This window comes from Cervus elaphus, chromosome 10 (genome assembly GCF_910594005.1).
Source record: "Cervus elaphus chromosome 10, mCerEla1.1, whole genome shotgun sequence".
Lineage (NCBI taxonomy): Eukaryota > Metazoa > Chordata > Mammalia > Artiodactyla > Cervidae > Cervus > Cervus elaphus.
The window spans coordinates 48877404-48903629 of NC_057824.1; the positions used below are offsets into that span (position 1 = coordinate 48877404).

The 26226-nt window shown below is 55.0% G+C and overlaps 1 protein-coding gene across 3 annotated transcripts in view; it reads right to left on the minus strand.

Moving 5' to 3' along the window:
- Window positions 1–26226, minus strand: part of COL26A1 (collagen type XXVI alpha 1 chain) — a 165507-nt gene that overhangs the window by 16731 nt on the left and 122550 nt on the right. For all 3 annotated transcript variants that reach the window (XM_043915066.1, XM_043915064.1, XM_043915065.1), the window contains exon 4: window positions 7061–7122. In XM_043915066.1, coding sequence (XP_043771001.1) covers window positions 7061–7122 — 62 coding nt within the window. The remainder of the gene's footprint in view (window positions 1–7060; window positions 7123–26226) is intronic.

Below are 26226 nucleotides of genomic sequence, written 5' to 3' on the forward strand. Positions count from 1 at the left end.
CATGGAAGAGGGCATGGCAACCGACTCCAGCATTCTTGCCTGGAGAGTCCCATGGACAGAGGAGCCTGGCAGGCTACGGTCCACGGGGTGCAAATAGTCAGACACGGCTGAGTAACTAACACTTTCACTGATCAAAATTGCACTTGGGGCTTCCCAGTGGCACAGTGGTAAAGAATCTGCCTGCCAGTGCAGGAGAGGTGCATCCGATCTCTGGATTGGGGAGATTCCCTGGAGGAAGAAATATCAACCCACTCCAGTCTTCTTTCCTGAAGAATTCCATGGACACAGGAACCTGGTGGGCTCCAGTCCGTGGGGTCACAGAGAGCCGAACAGGACTGAAGCCACTCAGCGCCCCGCAGCACAGGGAGCCGGAGGTCCGGCTGTTCCCAAAGAGACCAGCAGGGGGCGCCGCACACCGGGATCTGCAGAGGGCAGGCGGGCAGGTGCTCACCCACCTGGACCTACGCGCCCCAGAAGAGGGGGGCACTGGGGTTCCCCCCCATATCAGATGGAGCCCGACTTCCCGTCCCGATCTGCCAGACAGGAAGGAAGAAGTCCAGCGTCTCACGTTCCCCAACCCCCCTGCCCCGCCCCCCAACCCGGCTCTTAGAAACTCCACATCCGGCTAGATTCTCCAGACTCAGCGCCGTGAGATGAAAGCGTTCCGAGGACGCGGGGCTGAGGGTGGGCCTGTCTGGAGGCCGCTGGGAGCGGAATCGCTGGCGTCTAATTCTGCAGATGCTGCTGCCTGAAGACGTCCAAGCTCCAGCGCCTGGCCTATACCCCACCCCACCCTACCCTGCGCCACCCCAACCACCAGAGTCCTGGCGCACCTTAATTACAGGAGGACCCCATGGGCCCCCGGGCCTCTCCCCGGGCCCTTCGGCCTGCCTGGAGCCCGCTGCCCCTCCCCTCCACCTGCCCCCAGTCCCCTCCTGCAGCCCCCCACAACGGCCGTGGGTGAGGACCTCATGCAGGTAAACCCGGCGGAACTCCCCCCCCACCCCCAAAAAAAACCACCAGAGACGCCACACGGTGCGTACACAGGTGACCAGCTCAGCCTCCCCTGCATCTCCTCCACCCGGCTCTGCTCCAGCCGCCCTGAGCTCGCCCAGCCCCCTCAGGCCGAGCCCTCCGCCAGCGCTGCCCCCGCCCTCAGCCCCTGGAAGATTCTGAGACTCCGGAGAGCTGTCCCCTCCTCGCTGAGTCTGTCTGACCCTCTGGGCAGAAAGGGTATCCCCCCAGCCCCTGTACAGTCACTCTGGAGCAACGCAGACCGCCCGCCTTTGGGAGTCAGGACCACCTGGGGAGGGGCGCCCTGCTCGGTCTGGTCGCCAGGCCCCTGCCCACGTGAAGTACCATGTGATGGGGGAGGAGGCTCAGGCCCTGCCACCAGCCAGGCTGGGTCAAATCCCGGCTCTCCCACTAGATAGCCATGATATGCAAGCATCGTGATCTTTGTGGGCCTCAGTTTTCCCATCAGCAAAATGGGGATGATAACACTGACCCTGCAGGGCCACAGAAGATCAGGGGCGCACAGCACGTGGGCACCCGGTTACTCCTGCTGATGCTGGGGTGGCGTTCGGGAGGGGAGTCACGGGAACAAACGGCTGCCTTCACAGCGCCCAGGCCTGGGCTGGGCTGAGGTTTTCTGGGGGCACAGAAAGGGTCCTTCTGAGCGCCTCCTCCCACCAGCTCTGCAGCATCCCCCGGCCTGGGTGACAAAGTTTCCCAAGACCCTTGGGAACAAAGTGGCACCCCAGATCTCAGGTCCCCGTCTGTATTGGGTGGGCTCCTGACCTGTGAGGCTCTGGCGACCCCCAGGGCCCCTGTCTCTCAGCCCCTCTCCTTCCTGATCCTTAAAGGGCTCATGAAACAGGAAGGGCCACTGCAGCCACGCCAGAGGCGAGAAGGAAAGAGAGGCTCAGAGACCGCAAGGGACTTGCCCAAGGTCACCCAGCCAGTTGGCGGTGGGGCCAGGGCCCCGCGTGGCGCCTCATCCACCTCTCCACTGCTGGGCTGCTGCCCTGGCCTCAGTGGAGCGTCACGGAGGCCCTGAGCAGGGGAGCGGCGGGCTCAGACCGCATAGCGGCTCGGGGGTGGAACTCCTCGCGGAGGGGAGGGTTACAATGCCTGCCCCCGCCACGGAGGCGCCGTCCACTGGGATGCTGACCGGCCATGGCCAAGGGGTGGAGCTGGGGGGGGTGGGGACAGGGCAAGGAGACTTGGCTGTCGGTGTCGGGGATGGGCGCCCGGGGCCATGAGCGAGAGGCTGGGGGTGCGAAATGTCAGGACCTGGAGGCCAGGACTTGGGGGCAGGACGTGAAGGCAGGGGGTGGCCCTGTCTCTAGCCTGGCTTGGGGGGTGGGTAGGATCGCCACCATTCAAACAGCGGCACAGGAGAGGACAGGTTTGGGGGTGAAGGTCCCCAGTTGGGGGGATGAGTTGAGATACAGCATCTTGGTGGGGGTGTGGAGGACTCCTCCGGGTGAACACAGGTAACGGGGGCAGGGGGGCGCCAGGAGCAGGGGGAGTGTGGCTTGGCGGGATCAGGGTGGGGGCAGCCAGACTGGGCTCCTGGGCTCCTTTCGTGGTAGGGCTCCCGGGCTCCCTGAAGGGACCCTCTGCCTACAACCTCACCCCTGCACAAAAGATCAAGCTCACTCCTTCCTGGGGCACCTCCCTCACAGACATCAAGGCCCACAGAGACCATGGACCAAGGCAGAGAAGCCATGGGCACCGTCAAGTTAGAAGCAGCCCACTCCAGAGTTCAAGCCCCCGTGGTCTGGCCGTGGCCAGCCTCCTGGAGAAACTGACCCGTCTCTGCCAGGCTGAGCTCACCGGGGTGCAATGGGCGGCGTGGGGACTCAGCTGAGAAAACCAGACGCCAGCCAGCCTTCCATCTCAGGGGCTCTGATGACGTCCTTGTGGCCTGGCTGATTGGCCAGGACACCACCCTCCTGCACCAAAGACCAGGCCTCACCCAGGGAAATCCCCTCGGGCTCCCTCCCACTCTGGTCCTTGGAGTCAGAGTGTAAACTGAGGGGAGGAGAGGAAGGCAGGCAGGAAACTTTTTTTCTGCTGGCTTTCTACCCCATGATCCCCCAACAGCTGCTCTAGCCTATCCTAGGAAGGGGGTGGGAGGAATCTAGATCAGCTCCTAGGTTTGGATCCTTAGGCAACTCGGGCACTGCAGGGAGTGAAGGTGGAGCAGTCCTTTGCGGTTGCCTGGCCTCCAACCACCTCCTCTTCCTTGGCTCTAGAACCCTTACTGTGAGCCAGTGAGTATGCCCCAGAGAAGGAATCACCACTGGCCAATTACTCATTTTCCCAGCTCCCTTGTACCTAGGAGGTGGGCATATAGCCTAGTGTTGGCCAATGAGACATAATGAATTTCTTGAGATACTTTGCTTCACCCTCTACTACCTGCCTTTGAACAATGTATAAGGATGTGAGGCTTTGAGCTGCAGCAGCCACTTTGTAATCATGAGGCACTGACCATGAGGCACTCTGGTGACTCAGACGGTAAAGAGTCTGTCTGCAGTGCAGGAGACCAGGGTTCAGTCCCTGGGTCAGGAAGATCCCCTGGAGAAGGGCATGGCAGCCCACTCCAGTATTCTTGCCTGGAGAATTCCATGGACAGAGGAGCCTGGCAGGCTACAGTTCTTGGGGTCGCAGAGAGTTGGACACGACTGAGTAACGATCCTTTAGCACTAACTGACATGAGGACAAAAGCCAATTCACTAAGAAGGTGGAGAGGAAGGCTGTGGAGCGAGTCTGGTTTCTTGAGTCACCAAACCAATCCCAAGACCACAGAGTCTGGACTTCTATTGAACTAACAATAAATGCTAAGAAATAAGCTGCCAATGGCTGGGTTCGCATTGCTGGCCACTGAATGCATCCCTCTTGACATGTCAAAACAGGCTTCTCGTCTTGAGGAAGCAGAGGTCGAAGTTTCCAGGCCTTGGACTTACTGCTGGCTGCCCAGGTTCTGACTCCCCTTCGGGGATCTGCCTGCCCGCTTCTGCCTTCACCCACCTGACCCCAGCTCCGTGCTCTCTCTGACCCTGTGGGCTCCCCTGACCTCACACGCCCCTGAGGCTGTGGGGCTGTCCTGGCTGCTAGCCTGGCCTGTGTCCCCCACCCTCTCTAGGCTGCTGCCCCTCAGGGCCCTCTGATGGGGCGGGTGAAGCTCCGAGGAGCCCTGCTTCTCCAGGGGACACGTGGGCACCCAGCAGGCAGGTGGGCAGCTGGGAGGTGACCCAGACTGGACACAGGGGCTGAGACAGGAGCCTCCCACCGCCATCGGGAAATCCAGAATGGATGGATTTCCATGGCTGCCACCTTTCTGGACACCTGTCTCAAGCTCCCTCGTCTATCTCCCCACCCAAGGGTCACCTGAGGTCATCTCTCTATGAGCCAGGGAGGGGCCAGGAAGTGACCCCTTCCGCTTCCACCTTTCAGGGCAGCAGGCTGAGGCCCAGAGCTGAGAAGGGCCCTGTTATCACTGGGTCATCACTGGGACAGCCTGATCCCCACAGTCTGCGGAGGAGACCCCCTGAGGTCTGCGGAGGAGTCACGACCCTCACCCTCGGGGCCAGAGAGTAAGCTCACCTCCAGCCCTCCGCTTTGGCCGGGCCGGGGTGTGTCATCCCCAGGCAGAGGGCGGCACAGGGTGGGGGCACCAAGGGAGGACTTGCCCATGGCGGGCGGGCATGGGTGAGGGCTGGGGCGGGGGGACAGCGGGCATGGTGCCAGTCCTGCCTCAGAGCTGTGACTTGTAACACCCCGAGGTGCTAGGCCGGCGCTCTGCCAAACCACGCGGAGGTTTCAGGTGTCTGGAAAATGTCTGTCAGGCCAGCGAGCCTGGGGAGCCCGCCTTTTCTAGAGTCTCGGGTACCATGAGTTCCTTCTAGCATCTTCCCCAGCATCTCTCATCCCTGCCAGGGCTGCCCCAGCCCCAGCTTGGCTCATGTGGCAGCATCCGCTCCCTGAAGCCTTCCGCCCCCACCCTGCAGAGCCGCTGACCCAGGGAGGGCACGGGGTCTCCACCCCCGGCCTCTGCCCAGGCACCTGGGCTGCTGGGGGACCCTCCTGCCTGCGGGGACAAGGGAGGCCATTCACGCTTCTGCCGTGGGGCTCCTCCCATGTACCCGTGCCTCCATCAGAAGAGGCCACAGCGAGGTGGCAGATATGGGAACAGAGAACCTCACACCTGTCCAGCACGGGGCCCCCACCCTGGCCCCTGAGGCCCAGAGCGGTCCTGCGAGGCTGGCACCCCCGCGCACTCCACAGAGGAGGAGGTGGGGCTCAGTGGGTCACCCAGCAGGCGGGTGGGGGGTGGTCCCACACGTGCCCGGCTCCAGCTGCCAGTCACCGCAGCCCCCATTGCACTGGGCAGACGTCCCCACGGTCAGGCTTCAGGGCAGGAGGCACGGCCGAAGGGTGACGCAGCATTGGCCAGGGCTGCGTGCGTCTGTGTGCATCTGTGCGTGTGTATGTGTGTTTATGTATATGTCTGTATGTGTCTCTCTGTGTGTGTATTTATATGTGTGGCTATGTGTGTCTGTGTATCTGTGTGTGTATCTGTCTATGTGTCTGTGTGTGTATCTGTCTATGTCTCTGTGTGTGTGTCTGTGTGTGTGTCTATCTATGTGTGTGTCTGTGTGTGTGTCTGTGTGTGTGTGTATCTGTGTGTGTCTGTGTGTGTGTGTATCTGTCTGTGTGTCTGTGTGTGTATCTGTGTGTGTGTGTGTATCTCTCTATGTGTGTCTGTGCGCGTATCTGTCTATGTGTGTGTCTGTGTGTGTGTGTATCTCTGTGTGTCTGTGTGTGTGTCTGTGTGTGTGTCTATGTGTGTGTATCTGTCTGTGTGTGTATCTGTCTGTGTGTCTGTGTGTGTATCTGTGTGTGTGTGTGTATCTCTCTATGTGTGTCTGTGCGCGTTATCTGTCTATGTGTGTGTCTGTGTGTGTGTGTCTGCAGGGAGGCCCTGCCTGTCAGGCTCCCCTGGGCTGGGGTCCGACCTCTGGGTCTGCTCTGTGTTCCCGCCGTGGGGGTCTCGCAGCCCACCTCGGCGCCCTGTCCCCACTCCGGCCTCCCTGCCGGCCGGCCATGCTCACAGCGCCCTCCCGGGCAGCGCCCTGGCCCAGCTGTTGCAGTCTGCCCTTGAGAGAGCGCTGTCTCGGCTCAGGTCAGTCCAGCCCCCCATGCTGGCTCTGCCCTGGGCCAGGAGCCCCCGGCAGTCCCGCTGCCCCCAGAGGCTCCTTGGAGGTTGGAGGCACAGCAGCCGCAGCTCCCAAGCCTGCCTCCCCCAGACCAGTCGCCCCGCGCTGCTTTCCAGGTGAAGGCGGTGGGGCTTGTCCGCAGGGGCACGTGGGGACGGGCAGCACGCAGAAGCGCGTCCCAGCGAGGGCCAGGCCGGCCCCCAGGCAGGCTCTGCACTGTCTCCCGGGGGCCAGAGCCCCAGGTGTCCCCCCGGGGCCGCTTCCCTGACACACCCGCACCTCTCACATCCTACCCTTCTCTGAGCCCTGTCCTCCTCACGCTGCTGCCTGGGGCCACTCCCAGATAAGTGACCTGGGCTTTACTGAGCCCTTCTGCCTCTGGGCAGTGGGCTGCTCCACCCCGCTGCCCCTTGATGTAGGCGGGGAGAAAGCTCGCAGGGGCCAGGCGGCTCCTCCTCCATCAGCTCCTGAGCCCAGCCCCATGCAAGACCAGGAAGGAGGAGCCAGAGTGGGGGTCAGCAGCCCTGGGGGGACAGCGACTTCCCTCCTCTTTCCACTGAGGGGTCAGCATCTGGGCTTCTGGTCTCCCAGCCATCGCGGCCTACACACAGACCAGCCTGCTGCCTGGGGCCCTCGGGTTTCTTACACATCCCACTCCCCTCTCCCACCCCAGGAGGCTGTCCCGGCCTAGAGAAAGTTACCTAGAGCCACTGAGGCCCCAGATAGCACCCAGCCCCCGGGACCAGGCTGCTCAGGCCTGCTGGGCTCCCTGGGGCTGACACCAGCTCCTCCCTCTTCAACTCCCTAGGCCCAGGATCCCCAGACCATCTGACCTTGGCCTCCAGCGTGGTCAGCCGCTCGCTCATGTCGCTGAGCCGGGTACAGTTCATACATTCTGAAAGAGAAGAGGTGAGAGTGGAGTGGATCCTGGGGAGAGAGCAGCCTGGCCAGGCAGGATAGCCTCTGCTCAGGCAGGCAGGGAAATCTCTGAGTTGCTGCCTGGAAAACTCCTACACATCCTTCAGAGCCCTATCTTTAGTGCCCCCTCCTCCAGGCAGCCTGCCTGACCTCCGAGCCTCCTTTCTGGGCATCCACAGCAGAGTATTGCGAATCGTCTGAGCTACGACCTGGGATGCCTCATCAGCCTGTGAGTGTTATATGTGCAGGGTCTTTGTCTATTTTGTTTGTTTATGAATTTCAGTACCTGGCACAGAGTAGTGGCTCAAAAAAGGAGGACTTCCCTGGTGGCACAGTGGATGGGAATTCCCTTGCCAGTGCAGGGGACCTGGTTCGATCCCTGGTCTGGGAGGATTCCACATGCCGCAAGCTACTAAGCCTGTACACCTCAACTACTGAAGCCTGCAAGCTCTAGGGCCCTCAAGCTGTAACTAATGAGCTCCTGTGCCAAAACTACTAAAGCCCGCACCCTAGGGCCGGCAAGTCGCAACTACTGAGCCTACATGCTGCAACTACTGAAGCCCGTGTGCCTAGAGCCTGTGTTCCACAACAAGAGAAGCCACTGCAATGAGAAGCCCGTGCACTGCAACTAGAGAATGGCCCCTGCTTGCCACAACTAAAGAAAAGCCTGTGCAGGAACAAAAACCCAGTGCAGCCAAAGATAAATAAAAAATAAATAAATAGAGCAGTGTGTACATGTCGAAAAATATTTTTTTGAAATAAACTCCACCATTTAAAAAAAAAAATCTGATAGTTAATGAATGGGTAGTAAATGAGACACACTCCCTGCCTTTGAGAACTACAGTCTGAGGAAGGGGACAGGTAAAAAGACACAGGCTGCTAAGGGCTGTAAGAACAGAACGTGTAAAAGAGCAACGTGAAAGTGAAAGTTGTTCAGTTGTGTCCAACTCTTTGAGACCCTGTGGATATATTGTCGATGGAATTCTCCAGGCCAGAATAATGGAGTGGGAGCCATTCCCCTCTCCAGTGGATCTTCCCAAATCAGGGATCAAATCCAGGTCTCCCACATTGCAGGCGGATTCTTACCCAGCTGAGCCATCAGGGAAGCCCAAGAATACTGGAGTGGGTAGCCTATCTGGGGTTGCCAAAGCCCATCTGGGCTGGGGGTGGTCCAGGAGGGCTTCCTGGAGGCAGTGGCATCTAAGGTGAGGCCTGAGGGATGCACAGTGATTAATCAGATTCCACAGAAGGAAGAATTAGTGCTGACACCAGAGGGGAACAGAACGGGGAGGGTCTTCCAGCAGCCTAGCGGGCCAGAGCACACCTGGGGACCACCAAGGCTGGAGCAGGAGGACAGTGGGGAGGAGCCTGGCAGTGTCCTGAGACCAATGGGCAGCTGTTGGAGGGGGTGAAAGCCAAGGTCAGATTTGCATTTTTAAAAGCTTGCTCTGGCAGCAGAGTGTACCGTGGGAGGCTGTGGGAGGGCCCCGGAGCCGGAAGGCCAATTAGGAGACTAGTAATGGTTAACCTCCCAGGCACACATCTCCCTGGGCTGTAATCATCTATTTATGTCTGTCTCCCCCAGAGACCCAGAGCTGTTTAATGAGGAAATAGATGGTTCAAAGCTCTTCCTAAGAGCTTTTATTGCTCTGGAAGTCAAGAGATAGATTCCTCCCTCAGTTCAAAGCCTGACCCCACAGGCCCCCCTTTCTGGTCAAGCAGACACATGAGAGGGATTAGGGTAACTCAGCATGTCCCACTTGGCGTCCAGAGGCCCCTTGGCTGCGGCGAGGACCCCATGCTCACTGGCAGGGTCTCCGCCCCCCATCATCAGCCCTGTCTGTCTTTGGAGAAGTCCTGTATCTTTATCACTGAACATGAACCACCTTGGAAATGTCCCTGTTTTACAATAACGCTTGTCCTGTGAGAGATGCAACGAAACTCCAGGATCTTAGGACCTTGGGAACAGATGGTTCAAGCTGTGTCTTCCCCAGGGGTGCCCAGCCTCGGGTCCCTGGGGGCTGACAGCCCCTTACTTTCTGCTCACCAGCCCTACCCTGGTTTCTGTGGGCCGGCGGGGACACCCTCATCCTCATCTCCTTCCCCATCCACCCTGGGCTATGCCCAGTTCATGGTTTATAAGCCTTTTTTTTTAATTTTTAGAAACAGAACTCTTTTTCTTCCCCCAATAAAACCTTGTCAGTAACCCGGATACATAAAAGAGATTAAAGACTGAGGTATAAACACTGGAACTTTAAAACAACTAGAAGAATGTCTGACTCAGGGACGGGGCAGGACTTCACAAAGGACCAGCAGGAACGGAGGTGGTTTTCTGGTTAAATGCGGGGGGTTGAACACACATGTTTCCCTCCAACTCCTCCCAGCAAAAGGGATGGTAAAGAAAGTAAAAGGTACAAGGCACAGAGCAGAGAGACGGGCAGAGGGGACTTCTCAAGGATGAGTCACTAGGGGAAAGGCAGAGAGGGGCCGAGTCCCAGGCTGGCAGACACAGGAGGGCTTGGAGAACAGGGAGGGCTGATGGTCCTCTCTGGGCTCAGGGATACACCCCAGGGGAAAGGCCCACAGGCACTGAAATTTGGGGGGGCCCTCTGTACAATTTGGAGGTGGGAGGAGGGCAGCTCTCTGGAATGGCTCTACGGGTAAAGAATCCACCTGCAATGCAGGAGATGCAGGAGACGCAGGTTCGATCCTAGGTTGGGAAGATGCCCTGGAGGAGGAAGTGGCAACTCACTATAGTATTCTTGCCTGAAAGACCCCATGGACAGAGGACCCTGGCGAGCTAGAGTCCAGAGGGTCGCACAGAGTCGGACACGACTGAGCACGCACACATACCCTGTACAATGGCCAGGTGCCCCTAGGCCCCCAGTCTACAAGGCCAGACACACGGAAAGATCCCCAGGGGACATTCAGTGCCTCCCTCCTAAATACGGCAGGATCCTGGTGCCTCTGAAAGCGGCCTTTCGTGGGAAAGACAGACATCGAAGCAAAACAAGCCATGTGTCATGCCACCCACCCCACCTCCACCCACCCACTCCCGCCCATCCATCCACCCACTCATCCGTCCTCCAGCCCGACATTCACACCCCGTCCCCTACCCATCCCCGGCCACCCCCTCCTCCACCTGGAGGCCTGGTGGGTGACCGTGGGCCCCTTGGTGACCCTGTGCTCATATCCTTTTGCTTTTGTTCTAAATGTGGACCATTTTTTAAAGTCTTCATCGAATCTGTTACAACATTTCTTCGCTTTTCATGTCTTGGCACTTCGGCCACGAGGCATGTGGGATCTTAGCTCCTCCACCAGGGATCGAACCAGCAACCCCTGCATGGGAAGACGAAGTCTCAACCAACCACCAGACCGCCAGGGGGGCCCCACCCTGTGCTAATGCTGATGCGCAGGGGGTAGGGTAGCGGGAATGGGGTGCCTGCCCTCGCAGCAGAGGCCCAAGAGCATCTTATGGGACAAAAAGGGCGTCGACTCTGGAAGCGGGCTGGTCCGGAGAACTTTCCGGCTTGAGCTTCATCTGTTCCCTGCATACACAGGAGGGCGCCACCCCACCCTGGGGACCACCTCCCGAAGGAAGAAGGTGGGGCAGGATGGCCACGGGTGAGGTGTCCGTCGGGCCTCAGCTCCACGCAGTGAACGTTCCCGAGGCGTCCGGGACCCGTGAACACATTTCCAGGGTCTGAGGCAGCACACAGGACGCCCTGCAGGGGGGCTGGTCAGCAGAGAGAGGGGCTCGCCTGGGGCTCACATAGGAACCTGTTTCTGGAAAGCGTGCGGGTCCCCGGGCCTTGTCTGCGCTGGCACCGGGCACCCTGCTCGGCCCGCGGGGAGCGGCTTGGCTGTCAGCCGGCCTGGGCAGGGGTAGGGAGGGGTCTGGCGCCCCAGCCGCAGAGAGAGGCCCAGCCAGCGGGCAGGGCCCCAGGCTGCCAGCCCGGCCTCCCGTGCCACCTGCCCGGGCAGGCACTCTGAGGCTGGGCGGGTTTTATGGCTCCCCTGGCATCCTGTCATCGACAAGCAATTAAATTATGTGTGTTTAACTTTCTCTAATTATTTCTCAGGGCGGCGGAACTATGGAAACGGGCCTGGCGGGGCGATGCTGGCTGTGTGACCGGCCGAGGCCCTGCCCGCCTGGCTCCGGGCCTCGGTTTCCCCTCCCTGAGAGGCAGACTCTTCCCTTTCTGGGGTTCCGAGGATTCCCACGTTCCCAGCACACGCGGGCCCGCGAGTGTTTCCTAGAGTCTAGGACATAGAGGCAGAACTTGGGCTTGGAGATCTTTGCCAGTATGTGTGGATTGGAGGTGAGGGGTGGGTGTGTGGCTGAGACAGAGGACTGACTGCTCAGTGTGGCCAGCAGAGAGAGAGCTAGGGAGGCCGCTGGCTCACTGTGGGGCTTGGGGCCCGCTTTCTCTCTGTACCTCAGTTTCTCCATCTGTAAAAGGGGTCTATACTTTTTTAAAAGTGAGTTTTATTTCTGTATATATTTTTGACCCTGCGGGGTCTTTGTTGCTGCATGAGGGTTTTCGCTAGTCGCAGGAAGCGGGAGCTACTCTCACGGCGAGTGGGGGGCTTCCCCTCGCGGTGGCTTTTCCTGTCGTGGAGCACAGGCTCTCGGGTGAGCAGGCTTCAGTAGTTGCGGTTCCTGGGCTCTCAAGTACAGGCTCACTAGTTCTAAGGCACGGGCTTAGCTGCTCCGAGGCATGTGGGATCTTCCTGGACCAGGGATCGAACCCATGTCTCCTGCATCGGCAGACAGGTTCTTTACCACTGGGCCACCAGGGAAGCCCTAAAGGGGTTTACACTGACCAGCTCCAGGGGCCCCAGGCTCTCTGCTCCTGCCCCCTGCCCCCTCGGCCTCTCACTGCTGGGCTCGCACCGCCCACTGCAGAGGGTAGGTGGGGCCAACCCACCACGTGCCTTTGGCCAGCACTGCTTCCGGTCGTGGCTCTGAATCCTGAAGTCAGGAGCCTCCCCCTGAATGAGATCGGATTCCCAAGGTCTGGGCTTTGCTGACAGGGCAGGGGTTGGCTACTGCAGGGACTCCTAAAGAGGCAGAGTCGGTCCACTTTGCGGCTGAGACGCTGATGGAGGCAGCCAGGGTGGCCCTGCCCGAGGCCCATCGACCCTCTCAGAGGTGGTCTGCAGGCAGGGGGCATACACAGGGTGGGTGTCACCCGCAGCCCACCCAGTGGGGCCCGGCTGGAGGAGACCCCCACATCCCCTGGGAGACCCCTGACCCTAGCCAAGACTGCAGGGGAAGACAGTTCCACGGAGGTCAGCAGGGTAAGATGCTGCGGGGACAGGGGTGGGGCAGGCCAGCTAGACCGACTGTGAGTGCCTACAGGGCGCTGCAGGAACAAGAGGGTCCTGAGCGGCCTCAGTGTCCCTGACGTGACGAGAGTGGTGGAGGTAAGCGTTCCACTCCCACCCCAAAAAGCCTGACTATCGGGAATGAAAGCTGGCGGCAAAGAGGGGTACTGAGAACTCTCCTCTCTCATGGGAAGCCTTGAAGGGCTAGTGGCCTTTTTAAAACAATATACATATTTAACATATTGAATACATGAGTGCGTTCTTATTGCTTCAGTCAAGTCCGACTCTGCAAACCTACAGGCTGTGGCCCGCCAGCCTCCACTGTCCACGGGATTCTCCAGGCAAGAACACTGGAGCAGGCTGCCCTGCCCTTCTCTAGGGGATCTTTGATTTAAATGTTTAACTGGGTAAAAACACAGAACGTGCTTATGATGCTGCGTGGAAAATATACAAAACTGTGTCTCTTCATGAGCTGGCAGGAGACAAGCCAGCTGCAGGCTGGAGTTCCCGAGTCCCTAGGGATCCCCAGGCTCCTGGGGCCACCAAGAGGTGATCATTCTAGATTTTTCCAATCCTGATGTTTCCAATTCAGCCTGAGGCTCTTAACCGCCCTCTGGTGCTCTGGAGCCGAGCCTCGTGGGTAGCAGAGAGGCCCTGATGGGAATTTTGTAAAATATCAATATCTCTCCTGGACCTGGGAAGTCACCTCTCCAGTTAACTTGTAGAGAGCCTCTTGTCCAGGTGACCGCAGACAGATGGGATTTTTCTAAGACACAGACCCCAAAAGGAAGGGTGGAAAGGGCGAGGCCAGGCCGAAGGTGGGGGCCCTGCCCTGGGTCTCCTCTGTGCTCCCTCACACATGCCAGGGCAATGAACCCCAGCGGGGGCGGGGGGCCTGCTGGTCGGACAGAGCAATGGCTGCATGCCAGGCCCTGCCGTGGGGCTCGTGGACAGGACAGAATAATTAAATTCCATCCCTTTTCTATATCAGGGATCACAGAGAAGGCCAGGAACTTTTTCAGGAACTTCTGCCAAGAGTTTTTATTGAAAAGTAATTTGAGTTCCTTCTTGAAGAGGGGCAGCCTTGCATGGGTGTCCTCACCATGGAAATAAAAATCCCCAAAGGACCAGCTGCACTGAAGCTGCTCAAAGCACAGTGGGAGCTGGCAACCTACCCCCCCACCCCCCCACACCAGCATCCTCTGGACTGCAGAAATTTCCAGCAATGTTCAGAAAAACCCCATGGGGAAAAGAGACAACATGGGTGAGTGAAAACTATTCACCAAGGTTCATCAGTCACCTATGAGGTGAGAGGCAGAAATACCCTGGTATGTGTCCCTCTCTTTGTGAGTGAGGAAGATGAGACTCAAGAGAGGTTTAACAACGTAGTCAAGGTCACCCAGCTTGTTGATTAAAGGCAGCCTTCCCTTCCCAGAAGGCCATGGTGGGCGAGGCTAGATGCCCTGGTTGGGGGAAGAACTCTCCACGCGATGTGAAAACAGTGCCTGGACCATGACTAGACATGGGTGAAGTCTGTGATTTTTGCATCCCCCCAGTTTCCCAGGTGGTGCGAGTGGTAAAGAACCCACCCACCAATGCAGGAGACATAAAAGACGTGGGTTCGATCCTTGGGAAGATCCCCTGGAGGAGGGCATGGCAACCCACTTCAGTATTCTTCCCTGGAGAATGCCATGGACAGAGGAGCGTGGTGGGCTATAGACCACAGGGTCACAAAGAGTCAGACACGACTGGAGTGACTTAGCATGTGCACGTGGCCCTACAGACTCTGCCAATCTGACTGGTCAAGTCTGTCTTCTTCCCTCTCAACCTCCAAATCCAGCCCAGAGTTCAGGATTGTTGGGTCTTGTACCATGGCTGGACCACACCCCAAAACATCTTTGCCCTCAAAAAATCTAAAGAGGAATTATTGGAATTACTAAGTTAATTTAGCAAGGATTATAGAGTTTTCAAAAATCAACCATATTCCTATACATTGACAATAAACCACGTAGAAAATGAAATGTTAAAATACCATTCACACAGCATCAAATTATCTAGGAATAAATCTACTGAAAATTATAAAACATCACTGAGAGAAATTAAAGTAGACTTAAATAAATGAAAAGATACACTATACTTATGGATTGGAAGGTGCCATACTATATATGTTAATTTTCTCCCAGTTGATCTATCCATTCAATGCAACCCCATTCAAAATCTCAGAAGGTTTTTTTGTATGTTCTGTGTGTGTGTCTCAGGTTGTTTCTAAAATATATACAAAAACGCAAAGGTCCAAGAATAGCCAAATGCAAAGATGAAGTAGAACAAATGTGGAAGACTTATACAACCAGAACTGAGATCTATTATAAAACTACAGTAATTAAGACACTGTATTATTGGTGCAAAGACAGACAAATAGATTCACACTTAACACAGTCACCTGGTTTATAAAAAAGGTATATATGAGTACAGGAGAGAAAGGAAGGACTTCAGTAAAGAGTACTGGCTCAATTGGATATCAAAATGGAGAAGTAAAATAAAAGAATCTGACCCCCCAACCCATACCACACACGACAGTCGATTCCAGATACATTGTAGATCTAACTGTCAAAAGAGAAACCACAGTTTTTTGGAAATTCCCTGATGGTCCGGTGGTTAGGACTCCGTGCTTTCACTGCAGAGGGCACAGGTTCAATCCCCGGTTGGGGAACTAAGATCTCGCACGCCATGCCAAATTTCGCCAAAACAGCAATACAAAAACACGAAACGAAAACAAACCAAAAAAAAAACCCAATACAATTTTAATAAAATATAGGTAACTTACCTTCATGACCTCAGAATAGACAAAGATTTCTTCTAATACAAAAAGCACTAACATTAAGGAAAGCTTTGATAAGATGAAGTGCATTAAATGTAAGAATTTCTTTTCATCAGAAGACAGCATTAAGAGAATGAAGAAGCCTATCATCAAGTAGAAGAGGTCCTTGGAATACATAAAACCACAAAATAAGATGCCAAATGGCTGAGTCATTCGTAGAGGGGCTCAACTCCCTAGCTCTATCAGGAAATGCAAATTAAACTACACCCACCAGGACAGCTGAAAATGCAAGACTAACAATGCAAGCATCTGAGTATCCAAGAGGGTGTTAGCCACTGGAACTCTAAGACAGTATCAATGCAATGTCCATGAAATAGCCACGGACATTGTGGCTGTTTCTAATAGGGATGAGCAATTTCCTCTGATAGGAGCAATTCCATCTCTAGGTACAAAAATGAATAATTTCACCAAAAGGCTTGTGTAAGAATAAGCAGTGTTGCTCCAAATAACCAAAAATTTTAATAATCTGAATTCCCATTGGTGGCTGATGGGATAAACTAAATATTCACAAAATGGAATATTACACAGTAAGAAGTGCACAGGAACCACATACCCAGTGGATGAACTCACAGAAATGACAGACCCCAGAGAGCACACACCCATGTCAGTCCATTTACTGAAAGTTCCATCACAGGCAGGACAGCTCGAAGGCGGTGGCCTGTGGGTCAGCAGTTACAGAAGAGGCAGGGGGAGGACTTCGAAGATGATGAAAATAGTCTCTTTCTTGACAAGATTGCTGGTACACAGGCGTGGTCTGTGTAAAACATGTCTAACCCTAACCTTGCTCATCCTAAACCACCAATCTGACATGTCACCCTCCAGTGTTCCCCATCGCCCTGAGGAAAACCCCCGTCCCCCCTGAACAGGCTGCTTGCCATGATCTGAGCACCCCTCACTCTTCTAGTTCTTTGGCATTTGCCTGTCTTGTTATCATATCCAGAAATAGATTCTAACCCACTTCAATGATGAGTAAATTCCTACTGAAGCACCACCTCCTCCAGGGAGCCTTCCTTGACCACTCCAGGAGGACCCAGGCAGCCAGCTTCCTATTAATTGCCAAGAGTGCAATATGCACCTTGCTAAGAGCACACAGCAGCCTGGCTGGGGAACATCTTGTGTACCCCTCTTCCCCGTGGGTCCATGTCTCATCCATTCTCGTATTCTGAGAAGTGGGGCAGGCATACCCCTCTGTCACACGGGGTTGCAAAGAAGCTCATGTGTCCTCTCGGACAGAGGCAGCACCACCTTGGGGGAGGGGGTAAGCAGATCTTGAGGAGACCCTCAGCTCATTGTCCAGGTGGCCCACCTTGGAGGACCTCAGGGAACTTGGGCAGGGGAGGGAAGGGACCGTTCTCCTCCCTCAGCGGGCAGGGGTCGTGTGTCCCAAGCGAACCCTGGCAACTCTGTGCCGGGAGCTTCCTCCCTGCTCCCCGCCCCCGCCACCCTGAGCAGCTGGTTTCCATTTCCACCGAGGCCAGGAGAAGTGGAAGGGGCTTAAGGTAGAGATAAGAAAGCCGTTTGGACGCTGAAGGTCATTACCTTCTGGCTCATGTCTCGGTGGGAGGAGAAGAAGGGAGGAAATGCTCTCTTCCGATTTCACAATAGCAGAGAGGGTCTGGCCCGTGTGGAGCCACGCGGGTCACAATAATGATCAAAAGAAGAAAGAGCAGCTGGCGTTCACGGAGTGCTCACTCTGCCAGCCGCTCACGGAAGGACGAGACCCGAGGCACCACTTTTCACGGATACTTGCCTGATTCCTACAACAACCCAGTGAGGGAAGAACCTTTGTTATCTCTGCTTTGCAGATGAAGCAACCCAGGCACAGAGAGATTAGGTAATTTGCCCAAAGTCACACAGCTAGCAAGTGCCCACGGCTGGATTCAAAGCAGGCAGTCGGGTGGTGGCGGTGGTGGGGGGATACCGCTGGCTCTTAGCCGGCTTAGTTGCACCTCGCATGCTGGATCTTAGTTCCCCAGCCAGGGACTGAACCCACGTTTGTTTGAGGCAACATCTTTCTCATCAGCACTGTTTCCAGTGGACTGCGGAGGGACTCCCCTTCAGACTGACTGGCACAGCTGGGAGAAGTCTCCAGAAATCCATGAGTATGCAGCAGCCAGAATTCTGCAAGGTCAAGGTCTTCTTGGTCCTACTCAGAATTCTGCTGGAGTGGGGTTCCCACAGCTGGGGGTACTTGGATTAAAGGGGTCATGTACCCGTTTGCTCAGTGGAGAGACTTCCAGTCTCCTAGGACTGTCCCACAGGACTCGAGGGGTGTTTTATCCAGAAGTAAGAGATTCAGGGGCTTCCCTGAAGGCTCAGTGGTAAAGAATCCGCCTGCCAATGTGGAGACACGGGTTCGATCCCTGATCCGGGAAGATCCCATAAGCCTTGGAGCAACTAATCCCGGGAGCTGCAACTACTGAGCCCACGTGCCTCAGCAGGGGAAGCCCATGTGCCCTGGAGTCTGTGCTCCGAAACAGAGGAGCCACTGCAATGAGAAGCCCACACACTGCAAATTCAGAGTAGCCCTGACTCGCCGAAACTAGAGAAAATCCCGTGCAGCAACGAAGACCCAGGGCAGCCAAATAAATTAAAAAAGAAGTAAGAGATCCAGTCTCTGCAGCCATTTGAGGGGTTGAGAAAGCGGAGGACACCCCTGCATACATTTTATTTTTCAGGGTTCACCGATCTGGCTGCTTCTCTTGGGTGGATTTCTGAGGTTTGCATTGTTAATCTGAAGTTATTGTCTGAAGTGCTCTCTTTCTTTTTCCCTCATCCAAAACAAAACCATAAATATCTCCAGGGTCCCAGAACGCTGGCAGGCGGCCCTGCCTGGGTCTGAAAGATGACACCAGGCGCAGCCCAGGGAGACCAGCTCTGACTCCCCTCCCCCTCCCCATGGACATGTGGCATCGGTGGACATGCCACCATCATTCCATATCAGCAGGAAAGGATCCTTTTTAACAGGGCTCCGAGCTCAAGGTCAACGTTCAGGAGCCCTAAAGCAAAGCAGGCTGACTGAGGGCCTCCAGAATATGGGAGAGGCTGCCTGATTCTGCTGGGCAGATCACCCACAGTCTTGGACCCAAGGCAGGGCCTCCCCCTCCTGCATCACTGGTCCGGGCTCAGGCGGGTGATGAGCTCTAATCTTAGGGAAACAGACGAGGTGCCCCAAAGACAGCCAGAAGTGGGCAGAGTCACTTGGGGGTTTGGGGCTTTCAGGGGAAAATGGCGGTAGAGTTCAAAGTCCCCAGGCGGGAGGTCTGGGGGACCCCCAGGCATTGGAGGACCCCCTGGGAGCAGCTCTGATCTTTCCCTGTGTGCACTTGGGCAGACCCCTTCCCCTCTCAGGGTCTCTACTCCTCCGAAGGTACGGGAAGGCCCAAGGTGGCTTCAGCTTTAATTCAAGGATCAGCTGGGCTCCAGGGAAGCCCTTGGTCTCTTAACAGCATCGTCTACGTCTCAAAGGTTGTTCAGGGGAGCTGGGATGCGAGTGCGGGGTGCTTCCTCTGACACCAGGTCTCCCAATCTCTCTTTTCTGTTGGTCGCTCTGCATGGCTCACGGGATCTTAGTTCCCCAACCAAGGACTGAACCTGCACCCTCGGCAGTGAGAGCACAGAGTCCTAACCACCGGACCACCAAGGAATTCCCAAAAGGCTCCCAAGTTCTCTATCAGAGGATGAATCCCAGGCTGGAGAGACCACAGGCCTGACCTCCTACCAAAGAAGGGCTCAGAGCAGCAGTTTTCAAATGTTCTTTTTATAAAATAATAATAATAATAATTTTCTTTATTTTGGCCATGCCAGGTCATAGTTGCGGCATGTGGGATCTAGTTCCTTGACCAGGGATAGAACCCACGCCCCCAGCATTGGGAGTGTGAAGTCTTAGCCACTGGACCACCAGGGAAGTCCCTCAAATGCCTTTTTAAAAGGACGAGGTTTTGTTTCTTTTCCTATACACACGGCTTCTGGAGCCATCAAAAGATAACAAGTCAAAGAGACGTTGCTCTGACTGCATGGGGTGGGAGCCCAGAGCCCCGGCATCAAGCACCGCCTACCCCTCGGCTCAAGGTGGGCAAGAGGGAGACGGGTCTTGGTGCCCCCACCCCCAGTTCTCGGCCACTCAAGGGAACAGCACGTGATGAGACCCACCCCACGTCCAGCGGGGGATGTAGTGACCACACAGAAGGTTCCTGCTTCACAACATGGGGCAGTCTGGGCTCAGCTCCCCTAGACAATGTCTGCGGTTTATATTCTTTCAGGTCTGACCTGCTCCCTCCCTGCATACCTATCTCTCAGGGACCACCTTGCACTGGTCAGCTGCCCCCTCCTAGCCCAGGCCACCTGGCCTCCTGTTGAGACAGGGGATGAGGGAAACCAAGAAGGAGGAGGAGTGGGCAGGTGACAAGACTCCAGATTCCCAGGGTCAAACCTGGACTGCATCCTTCCCCACAGGAGGAGGTTGTCATGGCAACTAAAGGACCACTTGACAGAGCCAGTCCCCACATCAGACACAGACCTTCACTGAGGGTGGAGTTTTCTGATCATTGCCTGTATTTTCCAGCCTGGACAATCACTCGGACACAATCTGGCTCTTTCTTAGAGACATTTTCCCTCCCCCGACTGACCTGATAGTTTAAAACACATTCGAGCAACAGAGAGGCATTTGTTCAGGATTTACTGTGTTTGCCTAATAGCTCAAGGCTTAGTCATCTCTCTGGGCCCTCCACCTCGACAAGCTGTGTGACCTTGGGGAAGTGACTTAACTCTCTGAACGTCAGCTGCTTTGGCCCGGAGGATGAGGGTAATCAAGGCCACCTTCTCGGACAGAGAAGGGGCAGCTATACTTGTACCCATATTAGAAAACAAACCTCCTATACCATTGTAAAGACCAGAAGAGCCTTAGGCCTACCTCATTGGGCCCTTTCTTTTAACAGGTGAGAAAATAGATCGGAGGTGGTACGTCGCTCATGGCCATAGCCACATGTTTGAGGTGATGGTCCACCCAGGGCTAAAACCCAGTCCTTCTCACCATTGCAGGGCAGGCACGCCACTACTCCCCGTTAGTCATTTACACCATAGTAAGAACGAATCCATACGCCACCACTGGAAGCCCAACACCATACAAAGAGTTCTGCCGTCCCTCTCTCCTGCCAGGAGAGCCCAGCAGGGAGATAATGTTATCGCCATAATTAAGGAGGGGCGAGAGACGGTTCAGCCCCCAAAGGTAAAACGTGGCCCAGGATCTGGAAATGCCAAGACTCCCTGGTCACCTGCTCCACGTGTGTGCAGATTAGAGGAAGGGACGAGAAACCTTCTGCTCAGGCACAGAGCGTGGTTCCTGGATCCAGGCTCCTACTGGCCGTTTTCCCCGCATCCAGATGCTAGGCTAGAGCCGCGGGAGAAGCTTCTGTTCCATGAGCAGGGCTCTCGTCCACACTGGTCCTACCCCAGGCTCCTGGGAGCCCAGCTGGACTCACCAAGTGGCAGATGTGAGAAGGCCCGGGCCACTGCAGGGGAGGTGAGGGGACAGCCCGAGGCGGACCTTGGAGTCTGATGCTTGCGCCCTGCTCACAGCTGGGCTGCCCTGTGTGGGGGAAAGAGAGCCCCGCCCTCCTCCCTCCAGCCCCTCCAAGCTTTAGGGATGCAGTGGTGGGGTCTGGGGTGCAGATTCTCTCAGGGGAGGGGTCAGTCCAAGTGCCAGGGAGGGGCAGTCTGACCCAGTTACCCCCAGTTCCTTTCTCTCTCTCTTCTTCCACCCAGCTCTGCACACCAGACCCGGGCGCTGCAGCCAGAGACACATCTGGCTGCCTGGGAAGGGGCCCTGACGCCAGCAGAGTCCAAGGAAACAGTCTCGGAGACCCCAAGGGCCTGGGGTGGGGGCAGGGGGTGGGGAGGAGGGGCTGGGGTAGGACCCAAACAGCTCAGGATCCCTTGCTGGCCCAGCCTCAGCCAAGCCCTGAAGGACAACAGGAATCCAGAATTGAGCCTCCCTATTAGTGGGGGCATCTGGTCCCCCTTCCTCCAACACCACCCTCTCAGCCCTGCACCCTTGGAGCGATCCAAGACTACAGAAGTCTGCCAGTCTAGTGGGTGTGAAACGCCCCCGCACTGTGGTTTGAATTTGCATGTTCCACACTGCTAATGAGGCTGAACATCTTTTCATAAGTTTTTGAGCCATGTGTCCCCACCACCTCCCCTCCAGCCTGTGAAAGGCCTGTCCATGTTCTGACCCATTTCTCTATTGGCTATTTCTTGTTGATTCAGGGGAGTTCTTTATTTCCGATGTCAATGTGTTGTCAGTTTTCGGCACTGCAAATATCTCCTCCCAGTCGTGGCCTGTGGGGCTTTTTTTGGTGTTTTTTTTTTTTTTTTTGCATTTGGTAACGCTGTCTTTTTTCTCAGACAGAAGTTTCCCAAACCATTTGCTTTTAATTCCTTTAAAGGTATGGTGTGGAGTCGTAACAGGTACCTCCGTATCCCACTCACAACTTTCAAAGGGGGGCAAGTCTACTGACTCACTCATACCAGCACGTGATGTTGGCTGTCGGATCGGTAGCGGAGGTCTGTGCGGTCATAAGTTCCTTCCTCTGTCTTGTTTGCCAGGAGTTTCCATCATGAAGAGGTGTTGAATTGTATCCTTAAACTGTTCGTGAGCTGAATCACATGAATAGATTTTCTAAATTCTCCTTGGTCACGATCTATTTCTTTTCATGCATGACTGGATTTAAAATAACTAATATTAAGGATTTTTCACTTGACTCATCTATAGTTCCAACCCGGAACCAACCTGGTGGCCCCAGACGGAGGGTAAATTTCAGTCTTGAATTTGTGGGAGGTTGAGGCCCAAGGCTTTGATTTCTCAGGCTTGTTTTTTTTCCTTTCCTGAGTCCAGACACACAAGCTCCCTTGTTGTCATGAACCAGGGGTAGACTTTTCCAGTCTCCTCTTTCACCACGTCTCAGCTATCACTTAACACAGGAGCCCACCCCATCCCCCTCTTCTGGTTCAGGTATAAACTTTGGTCCACATCCCCACCTACCAAAGGGCAACCATAGCCACAGGGTCAGAACCCTCTGCTGCTTTGGCTTACTGGCCACCGGAACGTCAGGGGGTCACAGTGCCTGGGTAAGTCCTGGGGGCCCCCACTTGGTCCCTGCCCTGGAGGGGAGGTACAGAAGGACTGACAACCTCTTCCCTGATTTTTTCCAAGTTGAAGTTCAATTTAAAATGTAAAAGGAATGGTTCTTGAAAATGCTGATGAAAACGGCAAATGGATAGATACCATCTTCCTACTGGTCCGCCAGCTGACCCAAGCACAGGTACATGGTAGGTAAGAGCTGGGAGAACTCATAGTCTTCTAAGGGCGAGAGGTCACTCGGGGGGACGTCTCCAGCTGTCCCGTGGTTACGACTCCACCTTCCAGTAGAAGGGGTGTGGGTTCGATCCCCAGCTGGGGAACTGGATCCTGCATGCATGCCACAGCAAAGGAGTCGCAAACTGCAACTAAGACTTAGCATAGCCAAAACTGATTAATTATTTTTTAAAAAAGATAGAGTCCCATAAAAAGACCCTCACAGAGTGGCCTCTGGACCCTCCAGTCCATCTCCTTCACCTCTCCCCTTCTCCACAGCCTCCCTCTGCACCACATCGCATGGCCTGTGGTCCCCAAAACAGACCGTGCCCTTCTCTGGCTCCTGAACTTTGCACATCATCTCTGCGGCAGGGGCCTCCTTGTCCCCATTGACAGACTCCTCCATCGCGGCCAAGCAGTGGGTGTGGAAGGACTGGGGGCCCATGTGGGGAGGTTGGGGGTCCTGGGGGACTTCGAGGAAACCATTGTTCCTTGATGCTTTGGGCAGGGCTGGACTGTGCCCATATTTAGAACCACTGTTCATGAGCTAACTGCAGCCCCACCCTGGGACAGGACATGGGGACTGCAGGTTTGATCAAAGGCTACAGAATCCAGGCCAAGTGCAAATGCCAGGAGGGAGCAAAGCATCGTTTCCTTTGTGAAAAAGGACTGTTTACCCTGAATAAAGATAAAGAGAGGGATGCAGATCGCAGGTGTAAACTATTATATACATATGAGATGGATAAATAACAAGGTCCTACTGCATAGCACTAGCTTCCCCAGTGGCTCAGCAGGTAAAGAATCCACCTGCAATGCAAGAGACAGAGGAGACTCGGGTTTGATTCTTAGGTGGGGAAGATCCCTTGGAGGAGGAAATGGCAGCCCACTCCAGTATTCTTGCCTGGAGAATCCCATGGACAGAGGAGCCTGGCGAGCTGCAGTCCAAAGGGTCACAAAGAGTCGGACATGACTGAATGACTAAGCATGCACTGTATAGCACAGGGAATGACATTCAATATCCTATGATGAACCATAATGGAAAAGAATATGAAAAAGGAATACATATTTACGTTTGTGTACCCGAATCACTTTGCTGTCCAGCACACATTCACGCAACATCGTAAATCAACTGTATTTCAATAAAATAAGATTTAAAGAAAGAAATGGACACAGAGACTCAGAGAGGAGATGGGAATTAGACAAGATCACCTAAAAGGAGCCAGGGCAGGGTGACCACAAATAAATGAACTCATTTTTTTAAAAGTTGCTGTTGGAAGGTGGTGCCGGGCTGCGTGTGGGAGGTGGACAGGGTCCATTTTCTTAGAAGAGGATCCTGCCCGCTTTTTCTGGACACACAATAGGTTATTCTGGGAAAGCTTGCTGATGGAGTGAGAACTGCCCTGTCCCTTTGGGAAAACCTTTCCTGGCCTGCCCTGAGTGGGATCCAAATGCTGAGGGCATTTCCTATGGAGAAGCAAGACTCCCATCACTTGTGGCTGGTGATCCTGACATCTCCCAGGCCCACACATGACCCCCTGGGACGGGGCAGCTGCAGGGAGCTGGTGGCAGACCCTGGCCTGGGAAGACCAATGGCATCTAATATTCAATCTGACATCATCTGGCCGCGGTTTCCAGAGACTAAAATTAGGCCGAGGAAATTTAGGATGCTGCTTCGAATTTCCAAAAAAAACAGGGGTGGGGGCCAGAAAATGGATCATAAAAGAATTTTTGTGACTCAGTCCCAGCTAGGGAAAACAGCCATGAGCTCCACTTATGGGAAGAGGCAGAGGAACCTTTTATCCATTCACTATAAAGGGAGACCCAAACTCTCTGAGCTAGCACGCTCCCACTAGCGGTTTCCTGGTTTAGCTCCATTTCATCAATGGCTTCCTTAGTGGCTCAGATGGTAAAGAATCTGCCTGTGATGCAGGAGACCTGGGTTCGATCCCTGGATTGGGAATATCCCCTGGAGAAGGGAATGGCTACCCATTCCAGTATTCTTGCCTGGAGACTTCCCATGGACAGAGGAGCCTAGCGTGCCACAGTCCATGGGGTCGCAAAGAGTCGGACATGACTGAGAGACATGCTTTCACTTTTTCTTCTTCGGATCAGACAGACACCAGGCCCTGTCCAGGGTCAGCCAGCAGCTGGCGGGGCTCACCTTGAACCCAACTGCTTGATACAATCCTCTGCCCCCACCAAGGACATTCAGTTTCTTCCCCAGTTATGAGGGATGAGGAGGGTCCCCAAAGTCCTGCTGCTCCATTAGAATAAAGTGTTTATACCCAGGGATCAGCTGAGAAAGGTCCAGGCTACTCTGGACCTGAGAATTTGAGAAGTGACCCCTGTCCCAAGTGGAATGGGACCTGGCAAGGATTAGGGGGTGTCTCCTTGTTTTCCCACCAAGGCTGAAGGACCTTCGATACAGGTTTCTTACTGAGAGATCAGGGAACACTTGGAATCTAGAAGCAAGATGATTGCTCCTGGGCATGTTTTGGGAGAAACTGTCTGAAGTTCTGTCCAATTCTCAGAGTTGGGGATCCATAACTCCTCTAAATGTCAAAACCACGGCCTTGACGTTGCAGTTCAGTTCCACCCCTGACAGATGAGGAGAGAGGGAAGACTGGCTGGAGATGCTGACACACACACGCAGTGCAGCAAGTCAAAAGTGGGTGGAAAGATGGAGGAGGGGAAATTCCTGCGCAGAAAAGTCAAGAAACTGGAGGTAGGTTTCTTTGGTGGTTCAGAGTCCACCTTGGTGGTTAAGAATCCACCTGCCAGGGCAGGGGACAAGGGTTCAATCCCTGGTCCAGGAAGATCCCACATGCCGCAGGGTCACTAAGCCCGCGCACCACAGCTCCTGAGCCCACACGTCCTAGAGCCCATGCTCTGCAACAAGGGAAGCCGCCTCCATGTAAAGTCCACACACCGCACCTAGAGAGTAGCCCCCACTCAGCAACGAAGACTAAGTGCAGCCAAAAAAAAGAGAGAGAGAAACCAGGGGTGAGTGAGGGGATGAAGAAATGGAACTGGGAAAATTGCCACAATTGTCAACCATCCGATACAAATGGGGCGCTAGGCTTTTTAAAAGGAGAGGCAGAGAATCACATCCCTAGAATAGAAACCACTAACTGCTGGAGGAAAAAGGGAACTTGCACTTCTGGCAAAAGTCTGAGGAGCTCCTTCAGGGGCCTCCTAAAAAGAAGGGTAAGTGGAAACGTGATGTCCCCAACACCTCCACAGCAGAAAACCACATCAGCGCACAAGGAGCCTCTCCCAGGACCTCCAGAGGCTTCCAAGAGCAAGTCTGGGAGAGGCAGCGCCCTCACGTGTCCTGTGGGCCATTATACTGCCCTCACATGGCCGTGGTGGGAATTACAGGAGCAAGCTGGCCTGAAACCTGCTCCACCCTACACAGAGCCAGGCCCAGAGTAGGCAGGAACTCGACACAGATGTGAGTTTTCCTCCTTGAAATGAAAAGAACAGGACAGTGACCTGAATGGGAAGGAAATCCAAAA